The sequence below is a fragment of the Lactuca serriola genome, chromosome 1 (genome assembly GCF_051521515.1).
Source record: "Lactuca serriola cultivar US96UC23 chromosome 1, Lser_US96UC23_V15, whole genome shotgun sequence".
Lineage (NCBI taxonomy): Eukaryota > Viridiplantae > Streptophyta > Magnoliopsida > Asterales > Asteraceae > Lactuca > Lactuca serriola.
Window position 1 is genome coordinate 22,097,700 of NC_136408.1, and position 18,797 is coordinate 22,116,496.

Consider the following 18,797-nt stretch of genomic DNA (forward strand, 5'->3'; position numbering starts at 1 on the left):
TAATTTAATAAACCTATTAATTCACTCATTTTGAATTTAATACAAAATAGCTATAAAAACTAATGCATTCTTACATACTTATACACACAAAATAAATATATTCATAAGAACATTAATACAAAAATACATACATACATCATTCATATTTTTACACACAAATTTTATAAAGAAAAATTAGAGCAAAATTCAGCCAATTCAAAACTTTATATTGTCAATTACTGTTTACTACATAAAATTCAGAACTTAGTATAATAAATTTACAATTTAGTATATAGAAATATCATATTCTTAACTTAAAACTTATATTTATACATTTTAATCTAGATGTCAGTGCTTCTTTCAACGTTTAATTTACACAATATTTACACTTTAATTTTTATATAATTAATTTAAATTAGAGAAAATCATATATGTGTATAATGATTCCTTATTCTCATATTTCAGAAGCAAAAAAAATTTCATAAAAAATCATAGTTTATTTTAGTCAAATCACAGTTTAATTTATATTTTAATACACAAAATTCACAGCTTAATACAATAAATAAACAAACGATATATACTCACAATAATATTGTCAACTTAAAGCGTACATTTATACGTTCATATCTGGAGGCATATTTGTGTATTAAATTGTGAAATTATTATATTAAGTTGTGAATAAAATTACAACTTAATACATAATATTCACCGTTTAATATAATGCATTAACAACTCATTTACAAGTATAATATCATATTTTAGTGTATAAAAAGCTCATTTACAGTTTAATACATAAATAAATTATTTCATATTTCAGAAGCAAACATCAAAAGGAAAAAAAAAACATATACATAAATAATAAATGATGATAACTTATCTGAAATCATCGAAGAATCAGTGAAGAAAATGAAGATGAGTGAGAAATAAAACATATCCTTACTCTACCACCACCACCACCAACATCCACTACCATCAACCATCTCGACCATCGATGCCAACACCGCCAACATCCTTCCTTCTAAAATCATATATGCATAAAAAAAATCAGAATTCACAGTTTAATTCAACATTTCAGACACTAATTCACAGTTTAATTTAATATTTCAGACACTAATTCACAACTTAGTGCATAAAAAAATACGCATTCACAATTTAATAACTTATATATTCACAAATTAATACATAAAAAACACATATTCACAGTTTAATACATTATATTTACAACTCATTTACAAATATAAAATTCAGATCTGGATAAAAAAAATTAGAATTCACAGTTTAATACAATATTTTACACACTAATTCAAAGTTTAATTTAATATTTTAGACACTAATTCAAAGTTTAATTCAATGTTTTTTAATTCAACATTTTAGACACTAATTCACAAACTAATACATAAAAAAACAAAATTCATAATATAATATACATTTCAGACACTAGTTCACAACTTAATACAAAATTTTAAACACTTATTTATAATATAAAAACTTACAGATCTCGTTAAGGCATTTCATCAAACACCTTGTGTGCACATTGTTTTAAGATCTAAGGTGGCAGTGGAACAACAACTGGCCACCATGAAATGCTCTATAAACATCAGATTTATGTTTGAAAATAAACCAGACACAACAAATCTTGCCAAATCCGAGAAATCGGTATGTATTTGGCTTTAGATCTGAGATGATGATGATGGTTAGTGACTCTCCCAACGACGATCTGAGGCAAAGAAGCTCGTCGGAAAACAAAAGGCTTATCGAAATCGCATCTAAATGTCAAATCTAAGTAAATCGGACCAGACCTATGTAGATCTGGAATGATTGCAGGTGGTGGCGATTGTCGTTGGTGGTACTAGAAGGTTGTGGTTATGGTGCGATGAAGGCGTCGGTGCTCATTAACGACGGATCTGGATGATCCCAATGAAAATCCGACCAGATCTAGATCTGATCTAAATGAATCATACGATCTGGTATATCTGGTAGTTCACGACATATCACAGGTTCAAATACATCTGGAGGCTTGAAATCTAGTGACCAGGTAGCAGTGGTAGTAGGTCAGACAATAGTGCTAGCTAGCGGTGGTTTTCTCCGGAGGAAGTCCGTCGCTGGTGATGGTGAAAATGGTGGATATCACCAGAAAAAATAAAAAAATAAAAAGATAATCTAGTTCTTAAAAATCTGATGAATGTTTGTTAAGGTTGTGCATTTTTAGAAGTATAACTAATAATTTTGTAATAAATTATAGAAGAAATCATAAAAAAATAACAAAAAATGATTTCAAGAAATTAATTATTTGGATATTATGAAGAAAAAGAACTAGGAAGAAAAACTCATTGTACGAATCTCTTTCTAAAAGTGATGATACGCCTATTTACACTAATGGTCCCTATATTATAGCCATATTGACATAGTATACCCTAGACTTGGTTCAAATGTCATATTTTACTATAATTAATTATTAGGTGTGTAATGTTAGATAAATATTTTCACATAATACCATTAATGAAAAGGGTTTTTAGGGTTCTTAACTTTTAATGGTTCTCTTTGAACTTTTACATATATATCAAAACGATAAAATTATTAAAATAGTTTATAAAGTATCCTCGTTTAATTTGTGGTTGATAAGCACACATATATAATTATAATTAGAAAATACAGTAGAAATTATCACTTATATAGTTATAAAAACATGAAAACAATAAAATTATTATATGTTAGTGATTTTAGTGTTATCGTTATATTTTAGTATAATTATTATTAATATTAAGATATGTTGAGTTCTATTTATTCATCGAGACTGGAAGTGTAAGTACATATTCAGGGTGATAAATGTGAACTCGGGAATACGATGGTCCAGAGGCAGGCCCCTTACGGGATCCAAGGAGTAGAGCCCCTGGTGGTGGTAGGGATAGGTTTGCTAGATCTCAACATAATTTAGCTGGTAACTTGATAAAGGGGTTAGCTAGAGGCTTGGTAAGGAATTCGGTTATATAGGGATGAGTTTAAGTACCACTTGATATCTCTATGGGTGAGATACCGAATTCCCTTCTAATATAATGTTAGAAGTTGAATTCAAAGTGGAAAATTTTCTTATGAAGACTAAAATACATTTATGTTATTACATCCCAATGTATGTGCTTATAACCTAGTGATTTAAAGTAGGTTAATTAAGTTTTTAATAGTCTTTTGAAAAAGTACATTAACAGGTGAATGATATAGAAGAACTACCTATGTGAATGTGAAGTGTTGTCGACCTAGGCTTTTATGCACATATGAATGTATAGGACACGTGGTTGTAATTGTGTCAAGTGTGAAACATAAGATTTTGTGTAAGACTTATATGTATAATATCTTCAGTTACTCAAATGAGTTAAGGGGTTTAATCTGTAGGACACGCTGATTCTTGAGTATTTGAAATGTATATTATACTAATGTGAAATTCCAATCTTCAATACATTTTCATTTTCATTTATGCATGAGTTTGGTTTTGTGTTTATTTCAGTCTTGATATTAATGTTATCTTGATTGTTTTTACAAGTGATGACGTTTTATGTTTCTGGTCTAGCTGGGATGCCTTTTTCGTATTGTTATTCTATGTCTTTATATCCAATGCTCATGTTAGTGTCTTTCTTGCAATTTTATGTTTCTAATAAAGTATGTGTCGTTCAAAAACAAAACATACATTGAAGTGATATTTATAAAAAAGCATATCATTCTAACAATATATGCTTTTTAATAAAATCTTCAAATAGATTTTTTTTAAAAACTACTATTTAAAATGTTCTTATAAAAGGCATTAATGAAATATTTAATTGAAATACTTTAAAAAACTAGATGTCCTTATAATCTACTTGGAACCTATATTCACTTTGTACTCATTCAATCACTCTATATAGTTTTTTGTATGTGTATGGTGGTTTAACTTATAGACTTTGTACACATTACACAATGGTTGACCTGCTATAGCAGGCTAAAAGGCTGTAAGTGCATATGTGGCATAATATGTCCACGTGGACATGTAGGTGCTTATGTAGCATGAGTTGTCATTTTCAGATTTTGTAAAACCTTATTTATTATGTATTAGTGTCTATATAATTAATTTCTTCATAATTACTGTTTTGGCTTCCGCATTGGCACAACATTATCTCATCAGGAGGAGGAGAGGATATTTAATCAAATGTGGTAGTTAAAATGGGTTCTTGATTGATTGAAGTGGTAAAATCAAGTGTTGGGTGATGATATATATAGAATGCTTTCAAGTGAAATTATCAAGCATGGCTTCGTATTGGTTGATGGTGGAAAGTGGTATTAGACGGTGGTGAAAGGTGGTATTGGACAGCGGTGGTAGATGTCGAGACTCCAAATATTATGTTTTATTTTTCTTATCATAATGTGATGCCATCATGTGACTTATTATAAATTAAAGGTTCATAAATTTGAGCCTTTTATAGAAAAATTGAAATAGTAGGATGACAAAACATTACTGATAAGTAGAAGTGGCAGCACCCAAGCAAAATCAGATTTTAAATCAAAACTGTCTACAACATTAGGGAAATAGGAAATTATGTATCCCTTGTTTGTTGGAATTCCTTCCATGTCTTTGGATGTGGATTTGGATAAGAAGATATTCAATTTTTAAGTTGTCAAGAGAAAAACTCAAAAACAATGGGTCTAATCTATAGAGAAGATAAAGTATCTTCCTGGCGTTTGAATAAATAATGTTACGAAAGTATATTATTATTACTAGTTTATAACCCGTGGAAACCACGATTGCAAAACTAATTAAACTTTCATAGTAAAAACTCAAAATTATTAATCAATTATTTTAAATAAATTATTAATTAAGAGGTATTTTTTTATTTATATAAAATTATAACCGTTAATTTAAATAAATGTATGAAATTATATCACCTTATAATCTGTATTAATTTTATTTTAACTTTTATTCTAATTTAATCTCTCTATTATAATAAAAGAATATGTTTATTCTCTTTTTTTCATATGTCACCCTATTAGACCCTTAATCAATGTCATGTCATTTGTCAACCTATTGATTCTCCATTTCAATTTTAAATTTTAACTTTCTCACTCTAATTACATTAAAATAATAACATTAGAATATAAATTAAAACAAAATTAATTCAGATTATAAGGTGATATAGTTTCACGTATTTATTTAAATCAACTATTATAATTTTATATAACTAAAAAAATATCTCTTAATTAATAATTTATTTAAAATAGTTGATTAATAATTTTGAGTTTTTACCATGAAAGCTTAATTAATTCTATGGTTCCAACAGGTTATTAACTAATTGAAATGGAAAATAAGTAGGTTGACAAGTGACATGACATTAAATAAGATGTCTAATTGGGTGACATGTGACAAAAATAGAATAAACATGTTCTTTTATTAAAATAAGAAGATTTGATGTATGATTTTTGTTAAAAATGTAAGCAATTCTCTTAATGAAAAAAAAATGAATTGCCAAACATGCTATAAATGAAATATAATCCTAAACGGAATTTAGTTAAATCTCAATTTTTGTGTTATGTATCTAACTATTTTATAACTCGTGAACTATGGTTACAAAATTAATTAAACTTTCATAGTAAAAACTCAAAATTATTAATCAACTTTTTTAAATAAATTTCTAATTCAGAGATATTTTTAGTTATATAAAATTATAATAGTTGATTTAAATAAATACGTGAAATTATATCATTTTATAAACTCTATTAATTCTATTTTAAATTTTATTCTAATGTTATTAATTTAATGTAATTAAAGTGGAAATTTTAAAATTTAAAATGAAGAATCAGTAGTTTGACAAATGGCAAAACAATAATTAGGAGGCCTAATAAGGTTATGACAAAATGAGAATAAACATATTCTTTTATTAAAATATGGATTCAGAAAACCTCTTATAACTTTTAATTTTATTTTTATCAATAATTTTAAGGGTAAATAGCTGGAAACCTTATAAAATCGTTATTATAACAAAATTTCTGCCTAAAAGATAATCTAACTGCTAGTGGTATATAAGGGTTTGTTTGATTGGAAGGAAAATAATGATAAAAAATCGAACTAATCATTAAATAGAATCGATAATAGAATAGAATAAAACATTTTCATGTTGTCATTATGTTTGATTACTTGTTGGCATGAAATGGATTCTTAATTCATGTTATTTGAATGAGGAAAAAAATCATTTTTGAAATAAAATCAGTTGCTAATAACAAAAATACCCTTATTATACATTACAAATATAGTTTATAAATTTTTTAAAATAAATATCCGTTAAGCATTCATATATTTCAAGATCCTTCCAAATCAATTATTTACTCCTTACCCTATGTTATTTTCCGAACAATTTCAATCGGGGATGATTCTTCTACGTCAATTTTTTTTTATACATCTACAAAAATTTATATGTTTTGATCAGCTTTTGATTAAAGTAGTCATATATATATATATATATATATATATATATATATATATATATATATATAAAAGCTTAGGTATAGAAGCTTTTAAACAACGTAACTTTAAACACAACAAATTCAATTTCCTTTTCTCTTAGTTTTGTTTTAATAGAATACCATTGAATTAAGTTCAATTATATAATGAAAAAGATCAATTATATATATTTTTATTGCAAATAATTATTAAAGTTTATAGAGAAAATAAAAAACCAATATTTTTTAACGAATATAACTCAAGTGTTTTGTCTTTCAATAGAAAACTAAATCTAATGATTTTGTGAAAAAACTTGATTGAGTTATGACATGTTCTTCTTTTATCTTTTATTCTATTAGTTTCATTTAGAATTTAGTATGGTTGATTAAATAGTCACAACTTTTAATGCTTTAAGTTCTTGGACACCATGAAGAAAAATAACATAAATTTGATCGATTTAGTAAGTCACATAATTAAGGAAGAATTAAAAAAGAGATATCATGATTAATTTGGATATAAATTGATCAAAACTACATTATTTTGAGGGTTCTATATATAAGCTTAGGTACATGACAGTCATATATTCCCTAAGTCTATATATATATATATATATATATATATATATATATATATATATATATATATATAGAGAGAGAGAGAGAGAGAGAGAGAGCTAGGTTCATTTGTTTAAACTAATTATTGTGTTATTATATGCATAAATGTGGACAAATCAAAATTAAATAAAAAATTAAATAATTAAATAAATAAATAAGGGTAATAAACTAATTTTATAAATAACTTCAACAAATACTTCCTAAAATTATGCTAGTTATTTTGACTTTGACCTAATTTCTTCTCATTCTTATATACACAGCCGTTCACTGTCAAAAACCTTATTCCACCATAAAAAAAAAAAAAAACTTCCACCGATCCCCATCAATAATTGAATTCGATTTTTGAATCTGAATGTACCTATTCATCTTCAATCGCTCATTAGATCGAGCTAAAGGATCAGTCGATCAATGGGGACAATCGACGGGATCTTCATTGTTTTCAAAATCCCAGAATTTGTGGCTTATTTGGAAGCTTTTGATTCTTCTGAGCATCATTTTTTTAGTCATGACACTTGCACGGATTCAGTTTTATTATGATACTTCCCCATAGTCTTCTTCGGGTCGAGTTTATCGGCGATCTCAGCTTCCGATGATCGATGATGAGGGTTTTGAAGGAAACCCTAGAATTGCTTACTTGTTTCTTGTCCGTCGCGATCTGCCCCTTGATTTCCTCTGGCAAAGCTTCTTCGAGGTTAGTGCTAAAAACATTTCTGTAGTGTTAAATCATCCATTAATCAGTTATCATCATCATCCCATCTCTTTCTTCGTTTCTACATCATTTGATTGGATTTAAATACGGTTAATCAGATGAATACATAGCTTGATTTAATCAACATTGAATTACTAAAAATTTAAACGAAGGGGTGTTTATATGCATTATTTGAAAGCGATTATAGCAAATTGAAGAATATGTTTTAGCTGAACACCCAAAACTTCATTGATAGCTAGTAATTTAATTTCGAACACTTCCATGGATCATTCATAGATCTTAAATTCCTAGGATTTGTTCTCTTGTTTATAAATCCATAGAGTAAATAACATATGTGCAGAATGTTGATGCAGCGAATTACTCAATTTATGTTCATTCAGAGCCTGGTTTCATATTCGGTGAAACCACCACAATTTATGTTCATACAGTTTGTTCTTGACTGAATTTTTGGCTGCATTTTATGAATTGATTCATATTTCAATTTATATATATTTTTTCTAATTTAACACTTCATTTATGTGGACAGTGCAGGATCTTGACAAGGTTGAATTCTGAAAAGGTATCAACTATGTTTATGTAGATGATTCAATAGATGATATTAGTGAGATTCCAATTCTATTGGAATGGAATCACGAATACCAATTATGTTGGAATGGAATCACGAATTCCAATTCTGTTGGAATCACAGAAGTTGATGCTTGAAGAACGGACCAGAAAAATTGAAATGGACCACATTATTCTTTTAGAATGTATTAGTAGTTGTTAGATTTTGATGTTTTCTTTCCCGTTTTGAAAGTTTTTTTAGTTTTATTTTTTAACAATAAATGTATTTCTTAGCAATTGTTACATGTATTCTATAAGAATTAATATAATTTTTATTTTAATTCTTAAATTACTGGTTCGGGAATTTGTTATTCTACAAGAAAAATATGTTCAAGAATATTTTTATTATTTTATGGTTCAAGAATTTTCTTATTTTTGTATATATTCAAACATATTCTGTCAGAATGTCCGAATTAAAAACCTAATAATTCGTAAAATCAGATTTTTAAAATTAATAGAATCTATGATCCCTTAAAATATGCAAACTTCCTTTATTAAATCTATGTTAATTGACTAAAATACCATTCTAGTTAAACTAGATGATATTTTTCGATTATTTTTAATTCAATAATATGTATTAATCACTTTTTTAAAATAAGTAAAATGATTAGCCCATATTTATGCATACAATTACACAATAATTAGTTTGAATAGAATAACCTAGGCCTATCGAGCTAGGTTCATTTGTTTAAACTAAATATTGTGTTATCGTATGCATAAATGTGGGCCAATCAAAATTTAAAATAAAAATAAATAATTAAATAAATAAATAAGGGTAAATAGGTAATTTGATAATTACTTTCCACAGATGATATACTATAATTAAGGTAACAATTGACTTAGTTTTCTCCACCCATCGTCTTTTAAAACCGTAACCCTAATCAACCCTTTTTGACAACAACCCCATGGACACTCTCTGTAATTAAGGTAACAATCGCCATCGTCTTATTCCTAATATCCACCGTTGTTCTCCTCTTCGCCGCCACCTCCGCCAAATCTCCACCACCTTGCCATCCGGCCTTCATTTCAGTTCTCGCTTCTCGCCTGTAACCCCCAAAGCCATCGCGACTTCATCTCCACAGTTCTCACCTGGTATGACTAGGTTGTCTTATTCATGACTGATTTACCGGATTAGGTTGTCTTATCACTCAATTTCACTTATTAATGTTAATTTTAGGGTTTACCGCTTGTTTGCAGACGCTATTGGCACTCATGATGATGTTGCTGAGAAGCTTGGATTTGAGAAGGTCTCCGAGCAGTTTGTTGAGGAATGCAGGTCGATAGTTGTTTTGTATAAACATAAGAAGACCGGTTGCGAAATAATGTATGTGTCAAATGACGACGAGAATAAGGTCTTTGGCGTAGTTTTCCGAATTCCTCCGTAAGTTTCCTTTTGAGAATCTGAAAACTGTTGTGTATTGTTTAATGCTCATATGCATTATAATTGAGACAACTGATTTGTCCATAATCCATTTGTGCATAACTGCATATGTTATACTAATCGTCACTTCATCCAACTACTAATGCAGGAAAGATTCAACTGGAATTCCTCACATATTGGAACACGGTGTATTATTTGATACATAATTTGGATTAATTAGATCTCCTATGTTTGTTAATTAGTCATTTTCCTTTTGCATAATATTAAAGCGATAGTTAGGAACTAAATATCAGATAAAGTGATAATTGAGAAGACAATGTGGAGATCAATTTGTCCCATGGAGTATGAAAGTAATTGTTTAAAGGTGATTATTTTGACCACTGTAATTGTTTACATTTTACTTAATGCTTTTTAATTATTGAAAGCTTTTTATCATATTCTATTATGTTATGATAATGTTGTGCAAGACTATCCATTGTGTGGGTTCCTAGAAAGACATATTGAAATAGATGGATTTGATGTTTTTTTTAATATGTTCAATTTGAAAGTGTTTGCAGGCTTTGAAAAAACGAGGCTTATGAGGTAATTCCAATTTGTTTGGCTGCATTTTATTAATTGATTCATATTTCAATTTATGTTTTTTTTCTTCTGATTTGACACTTCATTTAGGTGGACAGTGCAGGATTTTGACAAAGTTGAATTCTGAAAAGGTAGCAAGTATGTTTATGTAGATGATTCAATGGATGATATTGGTGAGATTCCAATTCTATTGGAATGGAATCACGAACTCCAATTATGTTGGAATGGAATCACGAATTCCTATTCTGTTGGAATCACAAAAGTTGATGCTTGAAGAACAGACCATAAAATTAAAACGGACCACATTATTCTTTTAGAATGTATTTAGTCGTTAGATTTTGATGTTTTTTTTCCTGTTTTGAAAGTTTTTTAAGTTTTATTCTTTAACAATAAATGTAATTCTTAACAATTGTTACCCGTATTCTATAAGAAATGATGTATTTTTTGTTTTTATTCTTCAATCTATTGTTCAAGAATTTGTTATTCTACAAGAAGTTTTTAAATTCATGATCAAGAAATAGGTTCAAAAATATTTTTATTATTTATGGTTCAAGAATATTTTTATTTTTGAGTAAATAATTAAATAAATAAATATATTCTGTCAGAATGTTCGAATTAAAATAGTTATAATTCATTAAATCGGATTATTAAAATTAATAGAATCTATGATCCCTTAAAATATGCAATTTTCCTTTATTAAATTTATATTAATTGACTAAAATAAATTTGTAATTAAATTAGATGATATTTTTCAATTACATTCAATTCAATAATATATATTAATCACTTTCTTAAAATAAGTAAAATTGATTGGCCCACAGTTATGCATACAATAACACAATAATTACTTTGAATAGAATAACCTAGACATATATATATATATATATATATATATATATATATATATATATATATATATATATATATATATATAATGACACAATAATTACTTTGATAGTAAAAACATTTGAACCTAACTCTATAGGGTTATGTTATTTTGTTTTCACTATCTATTGTGTGCATGTATGATTGATTCTGAACCAATCATTTTAGTTATTTTAATAAAGTAATTAATGCATATTAAATGCTGAAGATGTAATTAATATCCATTATGTCTTCGATATGTAATATGCATTAATTACTTTCTTAAAATAATTAAAATGATTGGTGCAGAATCAATCATACATGCACACAATAGATAGTGAAAACAAAATAACCTAACCCTATAAAGTTAGGTTCAAATGTTTTTACTATCTATTGTGTGTATTTATGATTGATTCTGGACCAATCATTTTAGTTATTTTAATAAAGTAATTAATGCATAATAAATGTTGAAGATGTAATTAATATCCATTATATCTTCAACATGTAATATGCATTAATTACTTTCTTAAAATAACTAAAATGATTGGTTCAGAATCAACAATAAATAGAGAAAACAAAATAAATTAACCCTATATATATAGACTTTAATCATGTTACAAATTTTATAACTAAACTAATCCCCCAAATTTATTTGTTTCGATCCGCTTCGATTAAGCCAAATTTTATAAATCCACTTAAATTTATACGTGTACATATCTTTTAGGATGTATATTTTTATTAATATTATAAAACAGCTAACCCCTAAATGGATTATCTATGTATTTTGTCCAATGGAAAAAAAGCATATCCCATACTAGAATAACAAGAACAATATACTTTAATTTCAGACCCAAAACAAACTTTCTTGAAATTATTATCCAATATAAACATGTCATAGTATACAAGTACTTATTATTATTATTATTATCAAGTAAGAACATAACATACTCACAAAATAATTCAAAATAATAGTCAACTGACAACTAGCCAAAAAGCACATCAAAGTTATATAGGATGTATGAAGCAACAAGCACGGACAGGAAGAAAATGGTATAAAAGTACCAAACATACAATTTTTTTTGCTCGTTAACCCTATATGTATTTTTTAGCTTCTTTGTATCACCTTCATGAAGCTTCTTCTGTTCAGATACTTTCTTGTGGTTTTCAAGAAAATTCATAAACCATATTGCAGAGTTCTTTGGGTACCTTGTGTATTTTCCATCATTGTAATCTACATAAAACAAACCAAACCGAACAGAATATCCATCTTTCCACTCAAAATTATCCATTAATGACCATGCAAAGTACCCCACTACTCTAACGCCATCCCTACATAACATCGTAACATGGTTTTATTAGAAAAAGGGAAATGAGACACAACATTACATTGATTATATACATTATTAATTTTCATAATTACAATAAAACAATAATACATCATGTACAAAATAAATTTACCTAATTGCATCTCGGAGATATTGAAGATGTGAATGGTGATAATCAATACGTTCAATATCAGCACATGCTACTTCAATTTCAATATCGTTGCGATTTTCTTCAGACCACCCTACAGAAATAGTCCACTTGATTGATAATCACAACATAATATTTCCAATATATTATTAAACATACAATTATAAGAATCCAAGATGACTACCATTTTCTGTTATGAGAATCACTGGATCTCCATAAGTATGTTTTATGTGCATCAGCACTTTGTAAAATCCAGGTGGATAGGAATACAACCAGTCACCAGCCGCCTACAATATTTGATCAATGAAATAAATTAAGAAACAAATTTAAATATGATGCAACATTACACCTCATCAAATCTAAGTATACCTTTGGACCGATAAGTTTCCCATCAAGACCCTCTGAAAAATAAAAAGCAACACTTAGTTCCAACTTTGAGTAATTCCTGAACATATATAAACTTTTAACACTCTATAAAGGATCTCATTTAATATCTTCAAATCGATATACCAATATTGAATGTTATCGTAATTACATAAAATAGAAATAAATACATAGTTTTTATATATGAATTGTAAGGTCTAAAATGCCGAAATAAAAATGTCACTCTTCATTGAACTCTTGATAAAAAATTACGAATGAATTGTTAAATCATTCAGTTTTAGTTAAAGAAAAGAATGTTATGTGTTTCAGGTACTAAACTTAGTTTTTTTGGGTAAAGTAGTTAAAATTGTATACAAATTTAATAATGTGTCCTAAATAAATAATATCATATGTCAAAAATTTAATAAAAATATCAAATAAAACTTTAAACAGTAAATGATATAATTAATTATATAAGTTAAGGGGTGATTCTTGACATTTTAGAGGGGCTTTTATGAAAAATACCTGGTCGCTTATCAACAAGGCTATCTGTCAAGTAGGATGGCTCTTGACTTGGATTTAAAGTGGTGGCGTAATACGAAGAATAGTAATTGAACCCAATAAAATCGTAAGAACCCTTGAGTAACTTGGCTTGCTCTTCTGTGAATTCAGGCAAACGACCACCTGTAACATTTTTTATCATAATGTCCGGGTATTTTCCACTAAAGCATGGCTCCATGAACCTGAAATTTTTTGGTCATATTCATATACTATTACTTGATTCTCATAAAATAATTAAGCAAAAGATTTGTTTGATATAGGTTAGCGTCCTTGGTTTAATCTCTAAAAAAGCCCTATAAAGACATTCCACCAATTTGGGATACACCAACATGACTCTAGTGAATTCGATTAAATTAATCGATAGTTGATATCAAAAACGGAAATATTGTAATATTCTAAAATCTGAAACCTAATTCCTTTAAAAACACGGTTGGCATGAATATATAATTATATAGACTCACCATCCAAACATAAAGTCTAAGGCTCTGATGGCTGCATCCTTGTCCTCCTGCTTCTCAGAATTAAGTGGCTCGAAAAAGTATGTATTCAACGTTATCCCAATCTTACCCCCTTGGCTTTCCTAAATGATATATTGAACCCACGTGATTTATTAAGAACATTAAAAAATGTTATTTGTCAATATATCTATATAATGTAAATATATACGTGGAGTCCTAGATTGTCTCTCCAAAAGAGCTCTTATGTATATATAGACACTTATTGGACAGTGTCGGATACACTGACATCTAGTACCTGAAACCTTTGGCGGTATAGGTCCACGATAGCAGCATGAGAAAGGAGTAGGTTGTGGCCCACAATGTACGGCTCAGTGCCAGGATTCCCAGCACCATTTTTCTTTCCTCTGCCAGGTGCATAAGTGCCACTAGCGTATCCATTCGAAGCATAAGCTTGTGGTTCATTTATTGTGATCCAATTCTTAACCCGATCACCAAACTCCATGAAGCAAAATCCCGCATAACTCATAAAGTCATATCTAATAATCAAATATACACACAGCAATAATCTAATTAATTAGTTTGAGGTTGTGGTTTGGAAAAATCAAAAGTTAATTATAAAAGTACGTCTTGGAGTAAATCTCTCAACTTGCATTATCTTTTCATTTAAGAAGCCCATGTATTCTTCTTCCAGGGCTTCGGGAGTGTCCCAATGGAAGAGAGTGATATATGGTGTAATTCCATTGCTTATGAGCTCATTGATCAGGTTATTGTAGTAATCAACACCTTCCTTATTGATGCCCTTGCTTAGTTTTCCACCTAAAAAGAGAAAATCAATTTAATTACAGCTTTAAATAAAATGCATATAAGGATTAAGGTTCATTTACTCGTAATTCACCTGGGAGTATTCTACTCCATGAAATTGAGAATCTATAGGAATTTACACCCATTTTCTTTATCATTTGCACATCCTCCTGTTTGTATATTTAAATTAAAAGGGGTTTGGATTAATGAATCTCTCATTTGACTTTAAGAGAACAAAAAGGTTAAGCAGGATAATATTACCTTGTACTTATAATAAGCCTCGGTACCATTGTTTCCATTATCACCATTAACGATGGCATCTGCATGCAGTAGAATTGAAAACAAATTTTTTTTAAGTTCAATTAATAAAAGGTCACTCATGTATTTACAAAGAATGAAAATAAGAAAGACCAGGGTGCTTCTTGCAGAAGATATCCCAAATGCATGGACCTCTACCACCTTCAGATGCAGCACCTTCAATCTATATGAAACCAGACTTAATGTTATCATAACCCGAATCTTGGATTGAAATTTCACATGTTTTTCAGGAAAAATGGAAGATAATTGTTAATTACCAGTTACCACCACATCTAATTTGCCGTTTATAAGCACACGTATTATTATAAAACGAAAAGACGACAGAATTTATCATGTATATTTTATATTTATAAATATAAAAAAAAAAAAAAAAACTTTAAATTACTATAAAATTGTTAAGTTTTTTAGTATTTAATATTAATGTATTTTTTATTCTTTTTACAAATGCTCTTTAATGGTACATTTCTCAATATGTAATATTTATTTTTTGATCTGTATATATGAGAAAATAGATTAATTAGTAAAAGATAAGAAAAATTTTAGATATAAACAGGGGTAAAATGTAGGAGTAATATACTAATATTAGTAAAAATAAATGGGGCATAATGTAAGCAAGACATTTTGTAGTGTTGCGTTTAATGTTTATGGTCTAGCTGATAGTGGTTTTTTAGGTTTTGGTGAAACAAAGTTGTAATGGTCTTGATTATTTATTGACAACATAGAAGGTGGTTTTCAAGTGATAATCTACATGTTTGTGGAAAAGAATGATCTATGATAGGTCGTGAGTCAATGAGCAAGTGAGAAGTTTGGGCTTTTACTTTCGGATGTACCCAAGAAAAGGTTGGACTTAGTTTGTAAGCTAATGTGGAGATTGTCAGATTGTAGGTAAAAGTGGCATAAAACTATGTTAAATGTAACCAGCTTACTATACTTTAGGGACTAAAGATGTAAGTTTTGGCTTTTGACCATTGTGAGTTAGACGCAGAAATAAAGGGTATTGGTTTTTCGCCATTCTTTGTCTATTCTTCTTTCTTATTTATTGTTTTGGCTTTCAGCATTTGCACAACACATAGTGTTCATCTTCCCAGATAAAGTGGGATTCATCAAAGGGTTTCTTCCCTAACATAATCCCAACTAAAGATTAATCTGAGCCAATTTTTAATAAATATGTAGAAGTTCCAAAACATAGATCAGTGTTTTCGGTTTTCGTTTTTTAGATCTAGGATCTGGTTTCGAAAACAAGAAAGCAACTTCATCTTCCTCCCAATCCCTACCGTTTATCTTCTTTTTCGTTTTGTTTTTTGGATCTGAGTTTTTGTTCATTAGGCTTACATGATTTTGGATTGGGATAGCAATTTGATTGTATATCTTCAAGATTTAGATTTGCAGGTTTCAATTTGTACGGCTGCATCACTGGGTTTACATTTAAATGGTTTTGTTCTTGGGATAAAGAGTGATTCAAGCTCGACCATATGAACAGATCTGGGTTTTGCAATGCTTCCACTTATTGGTTTGTGGAGTGCTTCATGTTGATTAGTGGTGGAAAGTGGTGAAATGTAGAAATCGAAATTCCACATATTATGTTTTCTGTTTCATATCGTAATGCCATCATGTGACTCATTTATAAATTAAAGATTCATAAATTTAAGCCCTTTTTTAGAAAAATCGAAATAGTAGGATGCCAAAACATACCTGATAAGCAGAAGTGGCAGCACCCCAAGCAAAATCAGATTTGAAATCTGAGCTGTCTACAAGATTGGGGAAAGAGGAAATTATGTATCCCTTATTTGGTGGAATTGCTTCCATATCTTTGGATTTGGATTAGATATTTTCACTTTTTAAGTTGTCAAAGAGAAACCATGATTCCATAAGTTTGACGTCCAATTTATAGCCAAAATAAGTTATCTTCCCAACGTTTGTATAGATAATTTTATACAAGTACGTTTTTATTTAATGTATGATATATGATTTTTTTTAATTTGTAAGCAACTCTCAAAATAAAAAAATGGGATATTAACAAAACTAACTTTCATAAAGAGTTAATTAATAAAAATAATCATTTTATTTAGGAATTTACATAATATTTATTTTCCCTCGATTGCAATATTTTAGATTAGTTAGACTATGTGGTATGGGCTAAAAAACATTGTTATTGCTGACGTGGATCAACCAAAACACCGTTATAACGGGGTATATAAGCCCCTTTCTCGTTAAGAACGTATCTCGTTGGCGTCACAACTGGAAGAAACGAGTTGAATTTTACTTTTGATCAGTAGCCAATATTCGACGATCTTTTGAATGGAAAGGTCTCGGATGCTCCTTTCACATTGAATAGAAACGAATACAAATATGGGTATTACTTTACAGATGGAATATATCCTCAGTATTCCACATTTGTAAAGACATTCCAGCACCCGGTTGAAGAAATAGACAAATTTTTCAAAAGAAGACAAGAAGGGACACGTTAGGATGTGGAACGTGCTTTTGTAGTGCTAAAGGCGAAGTGACACATAGTTGAACATGCAGCACGACCATTGGACTTAAAAACTATACGATATATCATGTATGCATGTATCATAATGCATAACATAGTAGTAAAAGATAAAGGACGAAATATTGCACACTATATCCCAATGGAGCCCAGACACGTTCAATTTCAACCAGGAACAACAAAGTATTTGCATAGAGTCGTTGATATTCAAGACGTAAATAAACACAAATGTAACAACGTAAATTTTCAAAACAATTTTTTCATTTCAAAATATAATAAAAATTCATATGTAATATCAAAATCCATGTATCAACATCATCTCGATAAACAAATCCTTAGATCTCAATGTAAATAAAACTTCATCTGTGTGTACGGTCATGCCGGCGCCTTCCCGCGATCCTCACTGGTACCTGAAACAAATAACACACAACACGGCAAACATAAATGCTTAGTGAGTTCCCCAAAATACCACATACAACAATATGCCACTTGAGGCTACAGTACGACCCTTCGGTCGATGTGTCTCAGCGGGACCCTCCAGTCCTGTAACTCGTTGGACCCTCTGGTCCGGTCATAGCTCGTTGGACCCTTCGGTCCGGTCTGTATCGTTGGACCCTCCGGTCCGGTCTATACAACACATAGCATACATATATCACACTGCACATAATCTCATACATACAAATAGCACACAAGACCCTCCGGTCTACACATATATACCACTCTAGGTAATGTATAATGAGAAGACTCACCTCGGGTAACTCGGATAATCTCACACACGAATATATTGATCTAGCCCCCGCCTAATCACATAAACAATATCCTCAAATAAATAATGGCTCTTAAAGGCTAGATTAAATCCCTTTCTACAATCCCACGGAAGGGTAAAAGACCATTTTACCCCTCCTTGACCCAAAAGTCCAAATGTTGACTAAAACCCTAAAAGTCAACGAAAGTCAACAGGGGCAGTACGCGGTGCGTACCAGCTCTTGTATGCGGGGCGTACTCCGGCGATCCAGAATCGGGGTCTCAAACCCTTACGTTGCGCGTACTGAGATTTACGCCCAGCGTAAGTCTCAGTTTCATGCTCTTATGGATTTTTGGTCTTAAACGGTTAAGACATAAACTCAAACTCCATATCTGACTTTT

The 18,797-nt window shown here is 29.4% G+C and overlaps 1 protein-coding gene across 1 annotated transcript; it reads right to left on the reverse strand.

The window, feature by feature from the left end:
* Positions 1-12,142: 12,142 nt before the first annotated feature.
* LOC145069431 (beta-glucosidase 24-like) lies at positions 12,143-17,045 on the reverse strand. Its single transcript, XM_079016393.1, has 12 exons — positions 16,853-17,045; positions 15,254-15,323; positions 15,104-15,162; positions 14,937-15,012; positions 14,692-14,857; positions 14,337-14,577; positions 14,045-14,163; positions 13,548-13,765; positions 13,029-13,060; positions 12,844-12,946; positions 12,645-12,753; positions 12,143-12,515 (listed from the first exon to the last, which is right to left on the reverse strand). Exons 1-12 carry the CDS (start codon positions 16,964-16,966, stop codon positions 12,170-12,172), a joined length of 1,653 nt encoding a protein of 550 aa, XP_078872519.1. The 5' UTR covers positions 16,967-17,045; the 3' UTR covers positions 12,143-12,169.
* Positions 17,046-18,797: the final 1,752 nt, after the last annotated feature.